Here is a 24,784-nt window from a genome sequence, read left to right as displayed (position 1 = left end):
TCACACCGTTAAAATATATTTAAAACCTGAACTGTCAACTCCACATTAACCTAGCACTGCTGCAGGGTCATTCTCACCGTCAGCTCTCAGAGATGACATTTCTTTAAAAACAGTTCAGTTATTAACTTTCATCTGTTGTTTTAAAAAGTAAGACTAACACATAAGCATAACCAAATTGATGCAAAGTTATTAATTTCATGGTTCAGAGAAATTAGTACAATATCAAAATGTAAAACACAACTGAATAACATTTGTTATTTTTTTATTGTCATTTTCATATAAAAAAAGAAGTACACTATAAAGGTAAAGCAATTTTACAAAAAACAAGTGACAGTAGATATTTTAACATCATTCTCTGGAATATGTTCAAGTTGGAAATCATCACTTTAAAAGACACCATTGGTTCTTGTCAGCTACAACAGGCAGCAGTCTGAGACACTGTGAGGACCTCATGCTCAGGGTTACAGTATCATCTACCTATATTTAGATTTATGCATGCAAATAAACCCTGGTGCACCCTGATCACAATCTGGAAGTAAGATCAGGAGTCTGCATGCAGAAATCAAATCAGCCCTCTGATTGGCTGCAGGCACCTAACAGCTCTCAGCTACTGCCGCTAACATCACCTGTGAGTGTTTGAGTTACATTTGACACACACACACACACACACACACACACACACACACACACACACACACACACACACACACACACACACACACACACACACACACACACACACACACACACACACACACACACACACACACACACACACACACACACACACACACACACACACACACACACACACACACACACACACACACACACAGGTTATTTCTGTCAGGTATGAACATAACACCTGCCACAGTACAGAAGTTCTTAACATCACTGTGAAGTGGCTCACTAACATTCATTGGAGTGTGTGGGATTTACTTACATAGATTACTGCACTTTTCAAATGGTTCTAATAGTCTACACAGAGGGTCATCATGTAGCCATTTTGGGTATCCAGCACAAAGCATCGATGTGCACGGGTCAGATAATATTGTATAGTCTTTAAAGAAATAGTAAAAAAAGGCTCCCTACAACCTCCTCGGAGCCCATGGTAACATCTTCACATTTCGGTCCGACAGCCGACCAAAGCCCAAAGACATTCAGTTTACAATTATATATGACAAAGAAGACTAAATCCTCATTGGAGAATCTAAAGTTATTGAGTGACCCTTTATGTTTTTTATCGAAAATGACTAAGTCTACTGGCCAGCACTGTGAACCCGGAAATGTTGAGTACCCCAACGTTTTATAATAGAAATGTATAGTACAGGTCCCCAGCACATAGAAACTGCCGGATGTCAAATCATTCTTTGACTTCAAAATTGACCCCAAGTTAATCAAAATTCCCAGGGGCAGAAATATGGCCACTTTCTGGATAAAACTGCCACTTTGGATCCTGAACATTTCAGAATTTGATTCAATGTTCTCATAACCTCAAAAGCCACTCCAAAGTTGTCCAAATCGGCAAAGCCATTTGTATTAATTTTGTCTGCATAATGCCAGCTAACGCAACTTATGCTAATTGTGCAAATGACCCAACATATGCAGGTTAGCATCTGGCAGTTTCTATGTGCTGGAGATCGCTACTATACATTTCTAACATAAAACTTTGGGATACTCAACATTTCCAGGTTCACAACAGGACTCTGACTATGAGCTGGCAGCTAGACTATACAGATGTATTGATCTCAAAATGATCCCTTTGATTACCCAGCCTTAGTAATTCCAGCTGCTGGTCATATGGAACATCAACATGTATAGGTCTTATTCCAAACAGATACTCTTAACCCATTTACACTTATTTTCCTTTTCATCTGTTCAGGATGCTAGCTGTGAAAACATCTGTAATGCATTTCCACTGAGATATTACCACGGCAGAGCTCTGTTCCACATGCCGTCCAGGTCTGAAGAATTTACAATTACTTTTGTAAGAGCCACCCTCATGTTACACAAACACTCTTCATATCTATCATATATATTGTTTCCACGAGACATGTGCAGTGAGTGTTTCATGGTGTGTGTGTAACAGTCAGATACACCTCCTGCGACACCAGCTGACAGGTGTTAAAGTGTTCTGATGACTGTGTGTAGAGGAATGCTTTAATGTGTGTGTTTTAGTCAGTGAGATGTGTGTGTGTGTGTGTGTGTGTGTGTGTGTGTGTGTGTGTGTGTGTGTGTGTGTGTGTGTGTGTGTGTGTGTGTGTGTGTGTGCATGCGTGTATGTGTTGCTTCTTCAGTAACAGTAGTCCTTGGGCCTCTACCAGGACGGAGCGGTGTTGGCCAGTCTTCTCATACGCCTGGAAAACATTTCATTCACATTACTTCAAGGATTCTCCAAACTGTTGGAATGATCTGATGGATGGATCATGATTTTCTGGCTTGACGAGACTTTTAACTATACGGTGAACGATTTGGAGTATTCGAATTGTGGTCTGTTCTAAAGAATATTTGTAATTAATACAAATGTTTTTTCACTCTGAGTTAGATGCTAGTGTGGTTCATGAAAAAAGCCATTATCATGGAGCTCTGACCACTATTCACCATGGCAACGATAAATAATGCAATGGATATAAAGAATTATTAACGTGTCTGAAACCTGAATATTAGGACATTTATCTTTAAAACAGCAGCAGCAATGAAAGAGTTGGAGTGGAGAAACAAGTTCAATGAACACTACTAGTTTATCTCAGAGTGGTCACAATGCCTGATTACCAACTATCGGCTAGGTTTATTATATAATGAAAGTCTGCTGATCACCAGTTAATGAAGTTTTACTATTACAATCAGTGTTTCCGCCGGCTGAGAGGGCGTTAGGGGTGTAACGGTATATGTACCCGTACCGAAATTGTTCGGTACGGGCCCTTCGGTTCTGTACACGTGTGTACCGAAGTTTACCGAACGAATATAACGTTAAACGTAAAAAATTGAGAACGTTAACCATTTTTTTACAAGCAATCTCAGGTGCTGCGTCGCAGCATTCAGAGTAATTTGCTCACATTGGGTTCAACGCGTCATAGAGCGACCAAGTTATTTCATTGGACGAGAGGCATACTATGAGAGTTGGTCACAGGGATGCATTCAAATGTAGTCAGTAATTTGAGGAACTGTCGAAATGGCGAACGCAGATAAAGTTGAGCTCAAAAATCCTCGAGCATCATTGAAGTCTCCGGTTTGGGAACATTTTGATTTCGCAGTTACGTACAAGGATGACGGACAAAGACAGGTGGACCGAACCAAAGCTGTTAGTCGGCATTGTCCAACTAAAATTGGTTACGCGGCTGGCAATACATCAAACTTGCACACTCATTTGAAAAGGCATCACCCGAACGTGAATATCACCGGTTCCAAAAGAAAAAAGACTGAAGTGCAAACCCAACTCACACTAGCATTTAAGCCTCCTCCACTCGCAAAAAGTTCAGACCGAGTCAAAGCTATTACAAACGCCAAATATCCTTATGTTGCCATGTTAGCAAAGCGCTACCTGGCTGTATAGGCTACCTCTGTCCCTAGCAAGAGGGTGTTCTCCACAGCAGGAGACATTGTTAGTGCCAGCAGATCTGCCCTTTCGGCAAGCAATGTGGACAGTTCATCTTTATTTAAAAAAACATGAAAATACAATGACAAGCAAGTCATAATGTCAAACTGGCTGCTCAGTACTAGTACAGTATAGTTCAAATACAGATTATTTCAATTCATCGAAATGCTGCACCTTAATGTTTATTTTATTATATTTTGTATTTATTTGAGTGAATATTCACAGTTTAATAATAATTAAAAACCCAAAACTAATAGTTTATGTTTTGTGAGTACTAGTACAGTAAAGTTCAAATACAGATTATTTCAGTTCATCGAAATGCTGCACCTTAATGTTTATTTTATTATATTTTGTATTTATTTGAGTGAATACATTATTCACAGTTTAATAATAATTTAAAAAACCCAAGAAATATTTAATGTTTTGTGATAAAAATTTTTTTCCTGCTGTACCGAAATTGTACCGAACCGTGACCTAAAAACCGAGGTACGTACCGAACCGAAATGTTTGTGAACCGTTACACCCCTAGAGGGCGTCCACCTCGAGAGCGCGGGGGGGGGGTGGGGTGACAAATGAATTGCGCTGTCCCTTATACTATCTCTTAACGTGTCAGGGACACAGCTCCTGGCATGGTCCTTGAAAGATGCGGCGGTGTTTTGTTTTTTTCCGTCACAGGAACACGCATTGCTGGCGTCGAAAATAATCCCACCAGACTACTTTGCCCCTCCAACAGAGGGATGTCCTTGTCCTTTTTGCCATTTCAAGCGATAAAAACTCTCGATCTTTTCTCAAATTATGTATTTTTTTGTCAAATGACGCCAAGACGCCTGGCGAAAACGCTGATTACATGTTTACTTTATGATTATAATGATTGTTTCACAGTAGTTCCGTTGTCTTTAATTCTCTCTGTTTCTGTCTCACCTGGTGTTCCTGTCCTGGTCTCGGATCTTCTTCTCCATCTCAGCGTCTGTGAGGGTCTCCAGCAGGGGGCACCACTGGTCTGCATCTCCTGTGTTGCGGATGGCTATCTCTACTGTCGGGAGGGGGTTCTCACTGCGAGCAAACATAAGCATGGCAGCAATGAATCAGTAAAGGGTAAATATAGAAAGACGGGAATGAGAACCCTTGCTCAGATAAACTGGGCCTCCAAATGCAGTGACAGCTGCATTTATTGCTAATGAAACATATTTCATACTGATACCTGAAGGCATAGGTCCTCTGGTGCCAGCTTATCTGACCGCGGATGCTGTAGGCGATGGTGGTAACAAATTCCCCCCCCAGACCCAGCTCAGAGCACAGCTTCAGGGCAAAGGACTCGGGGGAGTTCTCTCTCTCAGACATGTCCCACTCAAACTGGTCCACCAGAGAAATGTTCCCCACGTGGATGTTCAGCTGAGGAAAACAGACACACATTATGAACACTCCCATAGGCGCTTTCACACCGGAGTACTTTTCCCCGTACTTTTCCCATTTAGTTCCGATAGTTCCTGGGATTTTGCGTTCACACCAAAAAGAGAAATTAGTTAATGAGAACTGTTCCCCCCTTTTTAGTCCCTGCTAGAGAGCAGGGACTTTCCTGGGGAGAAAAAAGCAACAATTTCTGATTGGCTGGGCGAATTGCAAACCACGCCCCGTAAAACTCGGAAAAGTTGTGTGAAGCCGCCATTGTATTTGCTGGCATTAGCAGACTAACTTATGGCAACACAAAAGAAAACATGGGAGCGGTGGAGATGAGGAGGTGTCAGCGTTCTGGCTGCTGGGAGTTATCCCTACTGAAGCCAGTCCCCAACTCCGGGAATTCCGGCCGGGGACTTCGGGTGGCAGTATACGCCGTGAAGTTGTTTGCGGCCTGCCAGTAAACCAAAAGCAGAAGAAGAAGAAGTGACGTCAGCGGCTTCATTTGCCTAATCTTCCCTCAGGGAACTTATTCCGGTGGGAACTTATTCCGGTGTGAACGCGATCGGCTCTTAGTTCCATGGGGGTACTAAGTGCTGGGAACTAAGGCCCCGGCCACACGAGGACGATAACGGTAAAACGTATACGCAAAAAAAGGCTTCCGTCCACACGCAATAGACGCCGGAAAGTGTCTGAGACAGCTCCGTTTAGCTCCAACCGCTGGAAAAGCTGCAGTACATATGCCGAGCCTGTACGTGGCGCTGGCAGAGTTTTTCACCAGTCAACGTGTGTTAAAGTTTAAATCTTAGGGACAAAATGATAAAAGTGCTGGTCAAAGGTCTTCTTTGTTATTTATTGAGCTTTAAAACAAATGAATAACGACTCTATATAATATAATAATAAAATACACGGAGCCTCTCTTTTTCCTCCCTCTCTTCTGACAGCGTCAGTGTCTGTCTCATGCAGCAGCTGATCCAGTAATGAGTGACCCGGCCGACAGTAAAAATAAACATATTTATAACTAGTTTAGGTAGTTTGAGAGGTAATTAAAATAGCTAAGGGTGATGATCTGACTTGAAGTGTGTGTTTTGCTCCGTTCACCGCTGCATCACAGCAGGAGGAGCTGCAGGTGAGCAGAGCTGCGTGTCTCCGTCCTGTCAGATTAGACTTCACTCGCGTGTATGTCCATATCGAGAGAAAGATAAATAATCTGAATTCAGTGTACAGTTTACTTTGACATGGGGGTGAGCAGCAGAGGTGGGGAGAGGCGGGGCTATTGCGTCATCATTATCAGAAAATGATCGATAGGGCAAACACACGGAGCAGTTGGACCCCCCAGAGCGTTGCGTATGCCATTCTATCCACCTTGGGACCCGTTATTGTTACCGTAATCATTTAGTGCCATATTCTGTCGTCCTGGTGTGGCCGAACGGTCTATATGACACAAAACGGTAACTGAAACGACCGTTATCGTCCTCGTGTGGCCGGGGCCTAAGTGCTGGGAACTAAGTACGGCAACGTACTTGGTGTGAAAGCGGCTCATGTCTTACCAACTTAATCCTGCAGCAGCAGTGTTTGTCTTTGTTTCCTCTCTCTTTAACAACTTAACTTACGATATAAAGATATTGTTGTCATAGAAACAATTAAAAAGCACTGGGAGCATTTTCTTGATGAAACTCTGGAAGCGGCCGCTGCTATGTGGACACGGGCCCTTAATCTCTATGTCAATGGGAGTCTTTGAGATGTGATTTTAGGTTGGTTTATTCCCCTTAGCTGGGTTGTTTGGCCCAGCACCCACCTTGATGATGACCCTCTGGTCCTGCTGCTCCTCCAGGATGCCGTCGTTGGGGTACGACTCGATCTGCTGACGGATGGCGGAGGCGATGGCGGGGACGAAGGCCAGAGGATTCAGGTCCAGGTCATCACACAAGATCTCTGCAAACATCTCCGGGGTCATCAGCTTCTCTGAGGGGGGCAGAGAGAGGAGGTGAGACAAAGCTCTAAAATCAAATAACAAATATTACTAACTTCCTTATCGGGATTGTTTTGCATGTTGTCAAGCTAGTTGACACTTATACCATTCATGTTCCAAGTGAAGGCATCTCTCAGTTTCTGTCCATCGATTTCCATGTCCAGCCGGATGGGAACCAGCGCCTCCACCTGCGCTGCGTTCTCATGGATCACTGCGGGGTCGTGGTCATCAAAGCTGAGCAGACAAAGACAACATCAGTGTTGTAAGGGAAACTGCACAAATGGAGAGTCAGGACTCAGAGAGACACGAGGAGAGTTGGAGCTTTGATGTCAAACAATGATGTTTATTACAAGTCAACGGCCGGAGAATTAATATCACAAGTCACAGCAGCAAAAGGTTCTGACTGCACGGGTGGGTTGTCATGTCAATTCTGACCAGCCTATCTCTCGATAGACCTTTTAACTAGTTTACAGAGTAAACAACATATTGGGGCATTAACACCTGGAGACACTGAATCACTTATCTGACTCTTAGGCTCTGTCACTGAACTATTATTTGAATTATTTGAAGTATTAAAGTAACGTATTATAGCAGAAAGTTTTATATAGTGTATTTCTGGTATATTCATTTTAATGTCACCTTATATAGAATTTTGGTTAAACTTGTGATTTTTGCATTGAGTGACTTCTGCCTAGCAGATACCAAGAAGAGGCCCCTAGGGTCTCTCTGTTAATTATCAATAGTCCTTGCACTTAACAGGGGAATTCCCAGAGACATTTTCCTTAGATATAATGCAGTTCAATTCTTGTTAGGTAATGATGCACATCCTGCAGGCCTTGAGAATTGAGTCACACAGTTAAAACGAGACCATAGTCCTTTGTTCTCATTTTTAAATGTATTGATTCCAGATAGCTGACTTTTAGGTGAGAAGAAGGTCAGGGAAGACCTTAGGGCATGGGAACAGTTAACTTCTGTCGGTTGACTGATTCAGTGGCCGTCATGGGACGATGGCGTTTGGATATTTACAAGTATGGCTTTCATAAAGAAAAACAGGTGACTGTTGTTTGATAAGATACATGATAGGATGTGTGTGTGTGTTGAAGATGTTTAGGGGGAATGAGTATGTGTCCTGTCAAAGAGTCCTCTGTCATGACTCCAAATCATTGATTTGGGGACTGCCACACCCACACACCCACACCCACCCACACCCACACCCACACCCACACCCACACCCCCACACACACACACACACACACACACACACACACACACACACACACACACACACACACACACACACACACACACACACACACACACACACACACACACACACACACACACACACACACACACACACACACACACACACACACACACACACACACACACACACACACACACACACACACACACACACACACACACACACACACACACACACACACACACACACACACACACACACACACACACACACACACACACACACACACACACACACACACACACACACCTCACTGCCTGGGGTCCCGCCCAGAAGTGAAACCGACCAATGGAACACTGCCAACTCACTGGCTAGCTCGCTCAGAAGTGAACTCTCCAATAACAAATAGCTAAGGAAGAGCAAGCGACAAAACTCCTCCCCACCTGTGTATAAATGTTGTGATCATGTTGAAGATCGGCGCTCTTGTTTCTGACTGGCTGTCGTGGTACGTATATCACACGGTGGTAGAACCTGAGCCCGGAGTACTCTGCAGAGTGCTTCGTGATTAGGTGAATAGGAGATTGGGTGATGTGTTGTATGTTTTACCATTAAAACAGATTATTGTTTAACCCTTATCCTGGCTGCTTTGAATTTTTCCTTCTTTTGAGAACCCGCTCATATAGGAACGGCGTGGTCATAAAGCTGGTAATGTCAACAATAGCTGAGACTTCCCATTCCTTTAAGCCCCTGTCACATTGTCCCGAAATTGACACCCGATGGACACCCGATTAAGGAAATGTTCAAATTCGGCTCTGATTGTAACAACATCGGGCCATTCGTGAGGGTATCTTAAGCCATCGTATGACCGCCGGTGGAGTTTCTCAGGCTCCGGCAGCAACTTCGTGAGCGGCAACTTCGTAAGGCACTCGTGAGGGCATCTTGTCAAATCGTGTCATCTTCGTGTTATCATCGGTGCCATCGTTCATTCGCCCTCACTCTGATCGGGGCGAATGCCCGATGGCACCGATGATAACAAGATGCTCTCACGATGGCCTTACGAAGGGCAAAATTGACACACGAATTCAACACGAAAATGAACCTTCGCAAGGTCCTTCTGCAATTTTTTGGCATGCCAAAGATTTTGCCACCGCTCACGAAGTTGCTGCCGGAGCCTAAAAAACTCCACCGGCGGTCATACGATGGCTTAAGATGCCCTCACGAATGTCCCGATGTTGTTACGATCAGAGCTGAATTTGAACTTTTCCTTTATCGTGTGTCCATCGGGTTGTTTTATTGCACAACAAAATCATGTAAACATATTATGTAAATAACCCAATTTGTGTTCTGTGAAACTGAAAAGGATATAATATATTATTTTGAAGGCGAGTTGACAGGAAGTTGTTGTTGCTATGGAAACAACATTACGGAGAAAACGTAATATCTTCTACATATAAATACGCATAAAGTAAAGAACAAAGTCTGAAAATATCAGTACAGTATCATAGTACTTTAACATAATCGTTTTTGTTACTTTCGTTGCAGTTGTATGTCTTAAATGTAATGTAAATGTTGCCTTCGTGTGTGGTTCGGGGCCATCTTTGTGCAAAATTCACAATTCCATATTCGTGTGTCCATCGGGTGTCAATTTCGGGACAGTGTGACAGGGGCTCAAGACAGATAACAGACTTAGGGTTGGTCGTAAACGTCAACACACAGAAAGGTTAAATATTTAGGAGTAAGGAAGAATTATTCTTTGACACTTAGGAGTAAGAGACAGAAATATTCCCTTACAAGTGTCTAAAGATGGTTCCACACGTCTCTCTATAATACAACACTCACATGTTTCTGACAGTTAAAACTACTTTCAGGACAACTTGTGAACATGGCCTTTATTCACCAGCTTCACCGCTTCCTCTACCTTTAATATGCTGCAGTTTCCCTGATAGAATCCTCCACACACTAGTATTTAGAATGGTGAAAGGTCAAAATAAATACCGTTTTCATATAAAGTATAAGATTCATAAGAGACACCCTGTTGTTCCAGGTCTTAATGTCACTAAGGTATGTCCAAAGTCTGGCCCGCAGTCAGATTTAATACGGCCTGCAGCTTCGGTCTTATAATGGACTCTTTGCTAAAGCGGATTGAACAGTATATACTGACTCTTTTCACCACACACTGCACACACACTGCACACACACCGATCTTAAATGTCTGGACGAAAATAGAAATTGATGTGTGATTTATTTTGTATTGCATTTCGGTGATGGACGAGATATTTCCCTGAAACATTTCTGTTGAATATTTTAGATTATTATTTTTCAGGCCTGATTCTGACTGGCACCCCACTTCACTAAAAACAGGTCAAACCCGCTACAAAGTTAAGGTATTTCCTATAGTCTGTTCAATGTTATCTGACTCTCCAGATATGAATTTGTTTTTAGGATTGTTCACACTTGCCTGAGTGGCTTATATTTAGTTATATTGTCTTTTGAAAAATAAAGATAAATGTGACAATGAAAATTGTGATATAACAGTGTGTATGTATGTTCTTTTTATGTTTAGAAAATGTCAGAAGGGACAATGGCCCCCGGGCATATTCACATTATCAAATCTGGCCCTCTTTGAAAAAGATCAAGACAATGATCACATGCCTCATCACCAGTTGGTTTTTTTCAGTACCAGTTCTTTGCTCTCATATCAAACAGTGGCTGGAATATTTGTTTAGAACTGGAATTTTGTTTCCATACGATCTGAGAGGGCTAATTGTACTTCTTCTTTATCTTACAGAATGTGACAGTTTGTAAACTCTGTACATGACATAATGAGGTTGGATTAAAAGCAGCTCAGAGTGCAAAGCCACAGCTGTCTCACCACAGGGGGAAGGTCCTCTTCTTGTCCCGGCCCATGCGGTTGCGGTTGATGGTGGTGGAGCAGGGCACAGCATCCAGGTGGTGGGAGCTGTTGGGCAGGGTGGGCACCCACTGACTGCTCCTCTTGCCCTTCTGCTCCCTGAGAGAAGGACACACGATGTTGACAAGGGTAATACAAATGGGTGGATGATGTATTGAATGTATCCAGTATATTCAAATATAATTTATGTGCCATGTCACAAGATTTATTTATCTTTAATTAGATTCTCTATTGAATAATATAGTTTTAAAAGCAGGCTGGGTTAAATGCAGGACGGACAGCCTGAGGCACGGACACTTGAGATTAGGGATGCTCCGATCGAGATTGGCCGATACTCACTCTCTACCGATCGATTGGTGCTCTCTAAAAATGCCGATCGCGAGAGCCGATCGCATGACGTAAAATACATGACACTTTTCTCTGTGTGCGGCAAAACAAGCTCGCCAAAATGGCTTCACCGGTCTGGCAGTATTTTAAGGTGTCTGAAAATGACAATAAAATAGTGGTATGCAACGTGTGTGAAGCAGAAATCCTGCAGCTCCGCCCGCTGTGACGGACCGGTGAGCGGAGCAACAGACACACAAGAATTAGACCTAACACACTTAGCTATTTGATCTACCTCTGGAACTAGCTAAACTAGTTATAAATATATTTATTCTTCTCTGTCGGGTCACTCATTACTGGGTCAGTGAGCTGCATGAGATACTGACAGGCTGTCAGGAGAGAGAGAGAGAGAGAGAGGAAAAGAGAGCGCTTCCGCTCATTTCTCCCGTGTTATTATCTAAAGTTAATGTAAACTTGAATAATGTACTTAATTTGAATGTAATAATTATGTTGGTTGCTTTTTGTGGAAGCGACAGTGAATGAGCCCCATTAACTGAGTTTTAAACATCACTTTAAATGGAAGATCCCCATAGGCCCCACCCTCTCGATCGGATCGCGATCGGTATCGGCCGATACTGATTCCGGCGATCGGCCCCAAAATTGGCGATCGGAGCATCCCTACTCGAGATACTGTATATACAGCTCTGGTCCACTGCAAAATGTGCAGTTTCTCTGGTTTGACTATTTATAGGTATTTTTTAAATGCTATTCTATAAACTACTGACAAGGTTCAAGGTTCAAGGTTCTTTATTGTCAAACTAACATAGCTACAGAGTAATTATGTCGTTAAAAATCTTAGGTCACAGGCTTAACACAATAATACAGATAAGCAGACAATATTAAAACAATATTAAAGTATATTATATTAAAAGTAATACAAAAAAGAAAAATAGTTTTAAAGTGGAATAGTGCAATACGAGTCTATATACAAGTTATTGGAACGATATATTAGATAATAGATAAATAATTACTAAGTAGCAGATGAATGCTATGAAATAGTTTCAGCATTTCTGTGTTGGAATTCAACAGACACTGGAATGGAATGGCTGCCGTACATGTAGAGATTGAGGTTTAATACAAATTTGGAGTGGTTTCTTAATTTTTCCAGAGCTGTATATATACATATACACAAGATATAATTTAAAGCCGCATTGCCCTGCACTATTGCACAAGCAATTATGTACTTCCATAAAGTTAAAGGATTCCCAAGATAAAAGTAAGACATCCTGAATTCTTGCACGCTCTAAAACAAACAGAACCAACAGTTCAATATCAGGTAATCAGATCTATAGGCCCTGACACACCTACCCGATTTTGGGAGTCATAGGCCGTCAGAGGCAGTCGGGCATTCACGGCGCTCGACTCAGGTTGGTGTGTCCCGCACCGTCGTTGCTTTACGGCACATTTTCACACCTCCCGCGGCCGATTCAACATGATGAATCGGCCAAAGAAAGTCGGCCAAAGGAATCACTCTGATTGGCTGTTGCCTCTTTTGAATGACGAATGCACACTACCGCTGCATGCTGGTAAGGACAGTTATTACCACTCGTCGACTGAAGTCTTTGCGATGTGTTTGTAGGCGGGTTGCGTAGCCGACGCAGGCGGCGTAGCGGACGTAAAAGTCGGGACGCCTTCGGTGCACGTTCTTTGGTCTCAGGTTGGTGTAGCGGCATTAAGTCCTTCCTGTTGCCCACCTGCAGTTATTCATGTGGGCTTACTGGTATAATTGCGATGAAATTAGGTTTTGGAACACTCCCTTCATGAGCTTTTTTAACGCTGATTTGGGTGACTTATGTAATTCGTGGAGAACTGAAGAGTTCTTTAGTTGTAAGCACAGTGGCGATCTGTTGTTATTAGCATCTGGTTAGCTAGCTATGCTAACGAATTTAAAGAGCTTTTCTACAACCAGGTGGAAGAGAGCTCTCTCCTGAGAGGCTCAAATAATCTCAGCTCAGTGAGGTTAAGGCACACCTTGATATGATCATTATAGTTATTAATGAGACATTAGAGACTAAATGAAAAAAAGGTATAAAATACTATATGACAGAAACAAAAAAGTTGTTAAAAATAACAAGAATAGAGTTTAAAAGGGCAGTGATTTGTAAAATATCCAAAAAGAATTATCTGCTTACAGTTCTGTTTCAAATGGGTGCTGAGAGATGTATCCATAGATCTCCTAATGTTGCTCTCTAAGTGCACCAGATTGATGCTTTTAAATATTCCCGGGGGAGCATGCCCATGGACCCCCCTAGAGGAGGTTAGGTCCTCCCCACTTAAATCATGATAAGATACCAAATACATTTGCATACATCTTGTGTCCATATCTTTTTGTTTTGGTGGTCATGCCACAACCGTGCACGTGCATGGATGCGCGAGTCATGGTAAGATATCTGGATTAAGAGGTTGCTTTTTCTTTGCACAGGATGAAAGAAAAGCAAAATGATGATTTTAGTTTTTTTAAGCAGAGGTTGAGTTCAATCATTTGTACGGCCCTCGGAGGATGTTGTAAAAGTTGAAAGGAAAAAGGTTCCCCACCCCTGCTGTAAATAATAATAAAAACCCTTGATTTATAACTTAACATCTCTGTCTCCTATTGATCTGAGTATATTACAAAGAATAGCCAGTTAATTGAAGCATTATAGCACAGGCCTTTGTCAGATGGCATATTACGCTGTTTTTTTCCTGCTTCGAATAGTTCTCTCTTTTTTGACCATACCTGTGTTTGCGTCACTGATTTAACCTCTATTCATCTATGGTAGAACTAATGTCAGTGCAGAGAAAAGTATGAGGGGTCTCTTGATGGTTTCCGTGCAAGGTACAGGTTTGGATAATACCTACATATAGAGCAAGGGGGGGGAAACGTGTAATTATAACAGAACTAATAAGTCAGCTTTACCTGAGGTACGCCGGGGGCTCTGTGCTGATGGACACCGCCTTGTATTTCTCATCATTCCCCTCAAAGATCTCCTCACACTCTGAGGCCTTCAGCAGAGTGACACTGGTGGCTGCAGATAGAACACACACACACACACACACACACACACACACACACACACACACACACACACACACACACACACACACACACACACACACACACACACACACACACACACACACACACACACACACACACACACACACACACACACACACACACACACACACACACACACACACACACACACACACACACACAGTAACTTAAGTAGATTTACTCAAGTATTGTACCTAAATACAATTTTTAGGTACTTTTTCTTAGTATTTCAGTTCCACCTGGAGTAAATTCACAAGCTACCCTGCAGTATACAAAGTCATTCAAACTAGCTGCACCTTTACCAGCTTTGAGAACACTTTCATGATCAATCATTATAAAACACATCATATATATTATTCTGCAATGGACCAATCTGCACAATGACTACTTTTACTTTTGGTACTTCAACTATATTTCGATGCCAATAATTTTGAACGTTTACTTGAGTAACATTTTGAATGCAGGACTTTTACTGTAACAGAGTATTCCTACACTCTGGCACTTCTACTTTTACTTGAATACAAGATCTGAGTACTTCTACTTTTACTTGAGTACCAGATCTGAGTACTTCTCCACCTCTGTCATCATGGCTACATTTAGAGTTGTAACTAATGCGCCTGATTATTCTGATTTCTTTGGATGGTCTGTTAGCTGGTTACCATGGCAGCTATCTTCCATGTTAACCAGCAGCTCAGCAGATTCACCACCTCTACACCATTCTCCCTGATAAAGTCAAATCTGAAACTGGCTATTGGTGTAAAAGAAAATCTAATATATTAAGATGTTTTTACCTTACACATACCCTTGAAATAGTGTTTAGGTTGAATAATCACTTTAATATGAAAACTGTTTATAGCAGAATAGTCACACATGATAGACAACCTATGGAGCGTTCAGACTAGAAGTGGCCCATAATGAGTTGATCAGTATCCGGTGTAGAAACCCCAGAGACTCACCGTGTGACGATGCTACGATCTTCTTCCTCTCCTCCACTGAGGCCAGCCTCCTCCATAAAGATGGGTATCTCTTATACAGAGATCCTCTGAACATACGCAGGTAGTTTCCAACCTGGAGACCAAACCAAAATGAAAAATAACAAACAAATAGAAAAATAAAAACCTCAAGAAACACCAATCTTCTCTTAAAATGAAATAAAACCATATGGTTCTCTGGTTATCAGGAAGATAATAAACAGGGTTATCTACATTTTAAATACTTCTAATTACAATGAATCACTGTTTTGGAATCTGATCAACAGGAAAATCAATAAAGTATGATTTCAACTATAAAAACATGAATGACTGATTGCCAAGTGTTTCTCTCCTTTGAAAGACATATTGAGCAGAGGTGTTTTGGGACCAGCTGTTCACAGGAACTTCTCCCCCAGGGACAACATACACTTTTCCTCTGAAATGTAGTGAAGTAGAAGTACAAAGTAACAGAAACTGTAGTACCCCAAAATCATACTAAAGTACATTACTTGAGTACATTTCACCACTGTCCAATATGTGAAGGTTTAGAATGTACATAAAGTAAAGTTTACTACTGTGGACATTAATAAAAAGCATTATATTGCTTAAAAAAATTAACATCTTAAGTGGTTTAGCTTCAAAAGTGGTTTCAATGTTCACATGATGAACCATATCAATATAAGAAACAGGGGATAACACATTTATTCTCAAAGGATGTAAGTTACCCTATTGCACGTTACCGTTACTTCATGTTGATGCAACTTAATGTTATAGCATTTCACGCTATCATTTCTATAGCAGAACAGCAAAAGCTCATGTTGTTAGCTGTTATTAATGAGCTTTTGAACAGAATCGAACATGTTGCGTTGAGCGGCAGCTCTCCGGCTGGTTTCATGTGTTTCTTTGTTTATGAATCTATGGGCTGGTTAGCATGCTAGCATCAACTAGCCAGAATAATAGATAACCGAGGCTAACATTACGGAGCTAAGCACTCAGAGTTAAAGAAAATATAATCACATACCTCTGACCCAACCATGTAAAAGTCTCCATCTTCTTCTAATTGAAATTTAACTGGTTTCTGGCCAAACGTTTTACTTAGAGCCAGTTGCATCTTCACGCTTTGCTAAAGCAAGCCTGCTCTTTCAGATGCGTTTGGGATCTACAATAAAGCTGGGAAATAAGAGTACCTCCTATCAAATATGTCACTTCATCTGTGGAATTTAGCAAACACCAGTTAGAAGTATTACAACTGCCCACTAAATGTATAATTGCAGAAAGATAAACTACAACTAACCTAAGCCACTGTTGGACACGACCGCATATACAATATCATCCATGAACACATCAATGATGTATCCCTTAAATCCTGACTTCCGAAAATTAAGAACGCAACATTTGACTTACTCTTTCGTTACAAGGTAGAGGAACAATATCTACAGCCCGTTAGCGCCCCCACTGATCTACAGTGAGATCACACTGAACTAATCTTTGAAGTTATAAAGTTAACTTTAATGTGTATCTGCCATATCGTTTAGGATAAATAAATCTAATGTACTTTATACAATAAAAATGCTGTAATAGTAAGATCAAAACAAGACACTCAAAGCACGTACATAAATGATATACAAATGTTAACATCATTTTGAAATACAGTGCATTTTTAGATAAGATAATAACTTGGCTTCCATGGCATATATAATGATATTCTGTAAAAGAAAAATCAAACTGTGTAAAGCTGTTTTCTAAAGATTATTGGGAAGTTCAAAAAACAACATATTCATTCATTACAGTCCATTACTCATCTCAGTCTGCTCTACAATAGTCCCAGATTAGTAGAAACTACATTAAAAGGCCCACATGTTATGATTCAGTACAGCAATAAAGACAATAAAAGGGTTGATTCCGACTATCAATTCGACAAATGCATCACCACATATCTTTCATTATTAGAACCCTTCTCAAGAGCCAATCATTCTTCATCAGGGTTTATAATCCATTCCCACATGCTGCATGGCCAGTGAACCGGATCACATGGTAACATAAAAAATGATGTTGTCATACACATGAGACTCATCCGTTCAGCGTAAGACAAACCTACATGTATCTGATTTAAGGCTGTTTGTATAAAGGAATACAAAGCTAATTCAGCTGTCAAAACGTCACTGTAATTGATGGATGATGATAAGTTAAAGTTGAGGACAAAGTACAAATGTTGATATCTGTATTCAACAATGACCTGCAGTGTCACAGAATAGAGTTACAGGGTCTACTGACCCTCATGTTATTTGTATGAATCAGTTCATCTCCTTGTTGAGACATCTTTGGTTTCCAGCCAAACTGCAGCAGTTCAAAGAGATAAAACCAAAGCTTCATTTGCCACACACATTTATTTTTTTTAAAAAGGTAAATGAGAAAGAAAATGCACTCGCAATCTGAATAAATCCACTTTCCTATTTTATCACCGTCATTCATATGACAGTTGTTATATATAATTTTTTTTTTTTTTTATATGAAGACGAACATCACCTGAGCCTAGAGGCTCTCATTCCAGAGTTCCATGTGAAGAGATCTTCTCTTAAATAGTCTTAGAGCAACCACCTTGCTTCAAGACGAGTTTCTGGGGATGATTTGAGCCCATATACAAAGACAACAGACGGTTATCTCAAAAGCAGCTCTGGCTGTTTGGCATTCTTCATCCACAACTAATCAAACAAGTCCGAAACAAAGACCATGTTTGTCCCTTCATGTCTCTGAGGGAATGTCCTTGGAAGTGACCTGATAGACAGGGACTGCCTGGGGGCCGCTTAACCTCCAAGGCGCTGTCCCTCTCCCCAGGCAAACCCCCCCGGGCGCTCCTCCGGCAGGGGGTTGTAGTTGGCATCTTCCTCTGGTGTGTCAAACAGCATCTTTCTGTGGGGGGCAGAGGAGGATGTAAACACTGATCTAGAGCAGCAATCAGTCAAACCTAAGAAGGTTCAGGATCCTCAGAGGAAAACTAAAATATTCCTACACTTTAAAAAATTGTAGGGTGTATAATATATTGAACAATACTCTAACTAGGATCTGTCAGTAACTCTGTGCAATATATCATTGTACCTCTGTTATCTAGCTTCTACCACACTTCATTCTGTTACTCTTAATTTAGTTCATAAATAATGCTGCTGCTACTTTTCTACCTGAATGTGTACTTTGTAAATTATATAATATTTTTTATAACGAATGTGTACTTTGTAAAGTATACATTTTTTTTTTATGTGCATGCTTTTCATCTAATCTTACATTTATTTTTTAACCTCTATCTTTACTTTTGCTGTAACAATGTCCCCCCGTGGGATGAATAAAGGTATTCTGATTCTGAATCTTACATGTTTACATCTTCAGTCATCAGTTTTATTCACCAGAAATGTAAGAAGACCCTAGAGACTCACATGATGGACGGGGTCCTCAGCCATCTTCCACCACCCGGCTGGTTGGGGAAAACATCCTCCAGAAAGAAGTACACATGACCCACAGCGATACCTTGAGAACGTTTAAACACATTAACACCATCACTGTTCAGACTGTAGAACACCAACCACCACAACTCGCTTTGGATCTTAGCACATCACTGAAATACTGAATAATGGCTGCAGGCAATAGGAATAGGTACCTAAAAGATCCACAATGATGGAGTTGCCCAGAAGAAGTGAGAATCCCATCAGCACCCAGGGTAGGAAGGGTGCCTGGAAATTGAGCAGGCCGAAGAAATTCATGCGAACGTTGGGGTTCCTCCGGCTCCACACGTACACCAGCATGATGGTGAAGGCTTGGCCCAGGAACACCAGACTCACAAACGTTCCAAATATCTGAAACCTGGTTAAAGAACGTGGCACAGACAGGACTTTGGACATGGAGGGTTACGGGAGAACTCAAACATGTCGGTGTCTGGCAGGAGCTGACATGGAGTACCTTTATGACATGACATGAAGCTGTATGAGCTGGGGACGTTTAAGTGGTGGTCACTGGTCAGTAATCAAGAACTGTACTAAAGTACCATCTTGTGGTACTTGTACTTTACTTAAGTATTTCCATTTTATGCTACTTCATACTTCCATCCACTACAATTTAGAAGCCCATTTTTTACTTTTACTCCACTACATATATTCAACAATGAATTACTAGTTACTTCACAGATTCAGATTATTTGCTAATACAAAATATAGATAAACAAATACATAAACTATGATATATAATTAAAGGTTAATATATTAAACTAATTGTTTTTAAACTAAATGAGCTCTGCCTTTACCAGCAGTGATGAACACATTAATGCATGAATAATAATAGTCATCGAATATAGGAGATTCTGAAAGGGGACATTACGCATAAAAAGTACTTTTACTTGTGGTACTTTAAGTATCATTTGATGCCAATACTTTTGTACTTTCCTTAACAACTTTTACCCAAGTAAGATTTTGTATGCAGGACTTTTACTTGTAACAGAGTATTTTTACACTGTAGTATTTCTACTTTGACCTAAGTAAATAATCTGAGTATTTCTTCCACCTCTGGTATCAAGGGACATCTATAATCTAAGTGGCCTACATGCATGCATAAGAAGTTGTGGAATTGTTCTCTAAAGCAGTGGCGGTTCTACGGGGTGGCACGGGGTGGCAGCTGCCACCTCAGAAAAATGGCTTGCCACCCCAGCTGCCACCCCATTTGGCAGCTTTGTTTTGAAAGAAAAGTTGTGGCTCATCGGACATTTATGAGAGAAAATCTCTAATGTCCGAGTGCAAGTGAATGCAGCACAAGACGCGATCTGTAACCCCCCCCCCCCCCCCCATTCTGAGTGACACACAGAACAATGGGGGCTATCCACCCTTATCCACAATGTAAAGTAATTCACACAGCCTTTTCCCTCTCCTATCTGTGAGGGGCAGCAGGTTCAGCTTTCAGAGCAAAGTAACAAAAAACTAAAATGGCATTCATTTTTTAAAATACGTCGTGTAGTAATATATATTTATTTATTTTTCTTCTCAAGAGAGCACCAGAATGTGTATTTGATGTTAGTATTTCAAAAAATCTCCTGGGGGAGAATCCCTGCAGGGGTTGGGTTTTCAACTCTTTCACCTGTGGGGAAATTGCAGGTTTGGCTCCAGGTCGCCCTTTTTATTTACTACAAGACAAATGTGCCTTTTTATTTCATACAGTTCAATTTGGATTGAGACAGGGAAATAATCTAAACCTCACGCGTGGCGTTTCACTGTCAAGGGGAGCGTGTATGTAATTACATTGCAAATACTGACTTGAGCCCCACCACTGTATGGGTTAGCCCTACCATAGATTACCCAACACAAATACTCTGGCGCCGCAACTGTTTGCGGTCTACTATGACAGAGAAGAGCCTGTCAAGTTTGGCTGTACTCAGCATTGAATCAAAACGCACCATAGCTTTAAATCTTAATAACTTTGTGTGGCGTTTTGCTGATCAAGATGGTAATCGCCACATTCAGCTGTTATAGACATGCCAACTTGATGCTCTGCTCACGGATGAGTCGATGAGAATAATAAACTGTTTAAGAAGATGACCTTACATGTGTAAATATATGTTTCTTCTTTGTGGGGGTCTGCCCCCAAAAAACAGTCTCAAGTCCTGAGAAAGTCAAATAAGACGATGTGTAAACTTCACTGCCCAGTCAAAAAAAAGTAACCACTTTGATTAACTAGGCCAGTAGGTAAGGGCTTTCCACTGGATAATAACTGCAGCGATGTATGTTTTAGCTGAATACACATTTTTTAACCCTAATTGATGCAGTTAGTCATTTCTTTAATTGTTCTTTCTGATGTAAAGTCAAGGTTGTAACTGTTTGCAATGAAGTTGTGGGGCGCTGAACTGTTCCTTTGAGATTTTGAATTATGATAGTAATTACTGGTCTTTCAAATTTGAAGGAGGGTGAGCAAGCATCTTGAGGAACATTCATCATTAACTCTCCAAAAAATATAGTTTATTTAATAATAACACTGAATATGTGAATCATAACAGTGATTGACAGCTGATAGGAATAATATGATTGTTAATATTATCATATTCATAAAGACACACATTGATGAGACAGTTAATGTATTTATTGCAGCAGTCTGCATATTTGGTACCCCTGCTGGTCTAAGAGTTAAACCAACTCATTCAGTTAAAATTCATTAAATTACGTGTGCCACCTTATATATTTATATTTAAGGCTTTACTGATGTGCCACAATAATGTCACCTAATGTTATTGAGTTAAAATATCAATATTGTGGCTTTCCAAGTTAACATTGATTGATATGACGAGATTAAATCAGCATATACTTCTGCCAGGGGATGCCACCCCTGAAATTCTCCTGCCACCCTCTTGCCACACCATGAATATTTGTCTAGATCCGCCCCTGCTCTAAAGACCTCACTACCTGCATGTGAGAGTGGTCTTTTATTGAAACATTTTTGGGAAGGATACAGTCATGAGAAGCCCCCCAAAGAGGAACATGAAGACAAAGTCAGCCGTGCGGCCCCTAAAGGAGCCCTCCTCCAGCATGCGACAGTATCTGTACCTGCAACAAAGCGTTAAGGAAATCTACACAGAAACACAACCATTGAACACATCTCCACCTTAACACTGAAGAAGTGCCACACCATAGTATTTGTATCATTGTTCCTACATTAGGATCTGTATGATATAATATTGACTTTATGTATACAGTCTACGATATTGACACTGTCCTGCCACGTCAGAAACCACATGCAGGCCTTCCCTGTGAAACAGAAAGTATGCAAACATACTTCACATGCAAACTAAGTGAGACGTGGAACTGAGAAGGATACAGAAATATCATATTGAACAGGAAATTGAAGCCAACTGGACCAAAAAACAGGAAGTTGGTTATTAGTCGCCATACCTACAAAAAGAGAAAGAAAGAGAACATTCATCTGTACGTGATAAAAACACAGAGTAGCAAACAAATCCTGCTCATTTCCTTCATTCAAACATTTTAGAGGCTGTGTTTAAAGCTATTTTAGAAACATGTTTTAGTTAGAATTGTGGAAATACTCCTAACATCCAAACAGCAACCAATAAATGTAGTGCTCTAATGAAAAAGAAAACAATATGGCATCTGTGAATGTTGCAGGATGGTAACAACTGAAATGATTGCATGTCTACCTGCATGAGCTCTGATAACAATGGTCATGTTCAGTGTTTATGTTCATAATAATCATTTTGGGACGGGCTGTCAATGTCCAACATCAAGACTTTCTCTCTCCATATAAACCCTGTTGGAGCTAGAGCTGTTAGCTGCTCTCAATGGGAACATAGGGCTAGGTGCTTTGAATGGAAAGATGCTTGTTGTTGCTTGCTGCCTTCTTCAGTGTTAACTACCTGAGCTCTAAGTGTTCAAAGAGCTGCAGAGAGCCAGCAGAGATGTGAAACAGGTCACATGACATGAAGGATACATATCAGGCTCACAGCAGTGTGTATCAGAAACTGTAGATTGAAGACAAATATAATAACTCATTGTATTTGTCTGAATCACAGGTGATGACCACTGATCTAGGTAAACTACAGTTTTAATGTAATATCATATAACATTGATTTAACTTATTGTTGTTCTGAAATCCAATTAAGTTATCATTTGTGTAGAACAAAATGTATGTGGATAGTATTTAGAATTGTATTTAATATATTAAATAGAAGAAAAAACTGCTCCTTTCAATATCATCCAGCTAGAGGTGTATGTGTATGTGTGTGTGTGTGTGTGTGTGTGTGTGTGTGTGTGTGTGTGTGTGTGTGTGTGTGTGTGTGTGTGTGTGTGTGTGTACCTGCGTGCGTTCGTGTGATTGACAGCAACTGACAGGTAGCCAATGGGCAATAGTTACGTTTTTGTGCATGAGATAAGAAGGAGACTTTAGCAGAAGAGTTCATGGGGGGGCTGTTGTTGTCATAGGCCGCAGACCTAACTGCTTTATGCTTGATTTGATTGGCTGTGTCATTATAAAGCTACGTAGACAGATGCAATCATTAAACCAAATATATACAATTGAAATGTATCCCTTCAAGTTTCAGTTTTTCTTAGGAGGACACCACAGGACACGATTTACAGACAATATATGTAGCATAATTATAGAGCTGTAGTAGACACATGAAGGCAATTTCATTTCAGCTAAATGTTAACAATTCTATATTTATTTAGACAGGTAGCTGAGTTATTAAGGCTGTGTGAAGTGTGTGAAATGTTTCTGTGTGTGATCTGCAGAGGTTGAGGATGAGCAACGGTTCAGAATGCTCACCTGGTAATTCCTTAGAATCAAATCCGGATTAAAGTAGAGCTGAAATGGTGTGATGATCTCTAGTTGCTGTGAGAACAGACAAAATGAACATGTTTTGTACAATAATGATCCATACATTAATATTCATCTGACAAAAAGCCAAGCAAAGTATCAAACCATTAAACCCTAGTCTCAAAAACATAACGGTAGGTAGGTAGGTAGGTAGGTAGGTAGGTATCTTGAAAATAAAATCTAAACTTATTTTTTTTTAAAAGACCTGAATGCAGTAGGAATACCAGAAAGACAGACAGACAGACAGACAGACAGACAGACAGACAGACAGACAGACAGACAGACAGACAGACAGACATAGCCCTCCAGGAGCCCCGCTGAGCCTCACTGGCCATATATAACAGGGCTCTGCTGTCAGGGAACGACACACGGAGCTTCCCTGAGACTACCATAGATATGTAACCCCCTGAGGAAGCACACAGGGACACGTCTCTCCTCAGCTGCTGGAGCTACAGCACCGAGCTAGCAGCTCAGTACCGACGTTAGCCTGCCATGTTAGCCGACAGCAGGCTAACCGCCCCCCCCACTCCACTCCAAACACACACAGAGAACATGGGAATGTGTCTTACCACTGCAGCAGTCGTGAGGACACAGGCGGTTGTATATGCCCGTGTAACAACAGGAATCTGTAAATACTCCTGCTGTAGGGTCTGGTAAGCCATTTTGGACAGACTGGAAGCTTCCGGCTCTTTCTTGACACGTCATTCCACAAGGCGAGGGTGTTGCGTTCAGGCACATGTGAAAAATCTGCAGAATATCAAGCAGCAACGCTGCACTGTATAGAGAGCCGTAGTGACGCGTCCTTAAACCCGGAAGTAAACTCCTTCCGGTTCCTTCGTCTAAAACGCAATGCAATTTCTCCATAAGATTTTGGAAAATAGCTCGAAATAAGATCTGTGGTTGAAACATATTTAAGAGATGGATCACGTTTTGTTCAGCCGGATAATATCCACATGTCAA

At 41.1% G+C, this 24,784-nt stretch overlaps 2 protein-coding genes across 3 annotated transcripts; both read right to left on the bottom strand.

The window, feature by feature from the left end:
• Positions 1-245: 245 nt before the first annotated feature.
• LOC307025626 (SWI/SNF-related matrix-associated actin-dependent regulator of chromatin subfamily B member 1-like) lies at positions 246-17,702 on the bottom strand. Of its 2 annotated transcripts, none has more exons than XM_079660439.1 (10): positions 16,494-17,702; positions 15,458-15,569; positions 14,361-14,469; positions 11,042-11,179; positions 7,069-7,196; positions 6,789-6,955; positions 4,797-4,987; positions 4,517-4,648; positions 2,272-2,357; positions 246-2,239 (listed from the first exon to the last, which is right to left on the bottom strand). In XM_079660439.1, the coding sequence occupies exons 1-9, from the start codon at positions 16,581-16,583 to the stop codon at positions 2,318-2,320; spliced, it is 1,107 nt and encodes a 368-aa protein (XP_079516565.1). In that variant the 5' UTR covers positions 16,584-17,702; the 3' UTR covers positions 246-2,239; positions 2,272-2,317. The 2 variants fall into 2 exon arrangements, with proteins under 2 accessions (XP_079516565.1, XP_079516564.1); XM_079660438.1 differs by having other exon boundaries at positions 246-2,357; positions 16,494-16,642; positions 16,767-17,702.
• Positions 17,703-17,840: 138 nt separating this feature from the next.
• derl2 (derlin 2) lies at positions 17,841-24,570 on the bottom strand. The gene is made up of 7 exons (XM_079660440.1): positions 24,394-24,570; positions 23,774-23,839; positions 22,313-22,386; positions 21,948-22,041; positions 19,122-19,317; positions 18,901-18,991; positions 17,841-18,382 (listed from the first exon to the last, which is right to left on the bottom strand). The coding sequence occupies exons 1-7, from the start codon at positions 24,484-24,486 to the stop codon at positions 18,277-18,279; spliced, it is 720 nt and encodes a 239-aa protein (XP_079516566.1). The 5' UTR covers positions 24,487-24,570; the 3' UTR covers positions 17,841-18,276.
• Positions 24,571-24,784: the final 214 nt, after the last annotated feature.

Source organism: Notothenia rossii (assembly GCF_949606895.1).
Source record: "Notothenia rossii genome assembly, chromosome: 11".
Lineage (NCBI taxonomy): Eukaryota > Metazoa > Chordata > Actinopteri > Perciformes > Nototheniidae > Notothenia > Notothenia rossii.
Note: the sequence above shows the minus strand (reverse complement) of the source record. Positions and strands in the feature narration are given on the sequence as shown.

What these genes read in the sequence shown, in the direction of transcription:
- derl2 (XM_079660440.1), bottom strand. Translation starts at nt 24,486, where the DNA reads ATGGCTTACCAGACCCTACAGCAGGAGTATTTACAGATTCCTGTTGTT. An exon ending in TGATTCTAAGGAATTACCAG is followed by an intron (nt 22,387 to 23,773) that starts GTGAGCATTCTG and finishes CTCTTTTTGTAG; the next exon opens with GTATGGCGACTAATAACCAA. An exon ending in TTGGGGGGCTTCTCATGACT is followed by an intron (nt 19,318 to 21,947) that starts GTATCCTTCCCA and finishes ACCAGGTTTCAG; the next exon opens with ATATTTGGAACGTTTGTGAG.
- LOC307025626 (XM_079660439.1), bottom strand. Translation starts at nt 16,583, where the DNA reads ATGCAACTGGCTCTAAGTAAAACGTTTGGCCAGAAACCAGTTAAATTT. An exon ending in AAGAGGACCTTCCCCCTGTG is followed by an intron (nt 7,197 to 11,041) that starts GTGAGACAGCTG and finishes TTGTCTGCTCAG; the next exon opens with CTTTGATGACCACGACCCCG. An exon ending in CTTCACTTGGAACATGAATG is followed by an intron (nt 6,956 to 7,068) that starts GTATAAGTGTCA and finishes TGCCCCCCTCAG; the next exon opens with AGAAGCTGATGACCCCGGAG.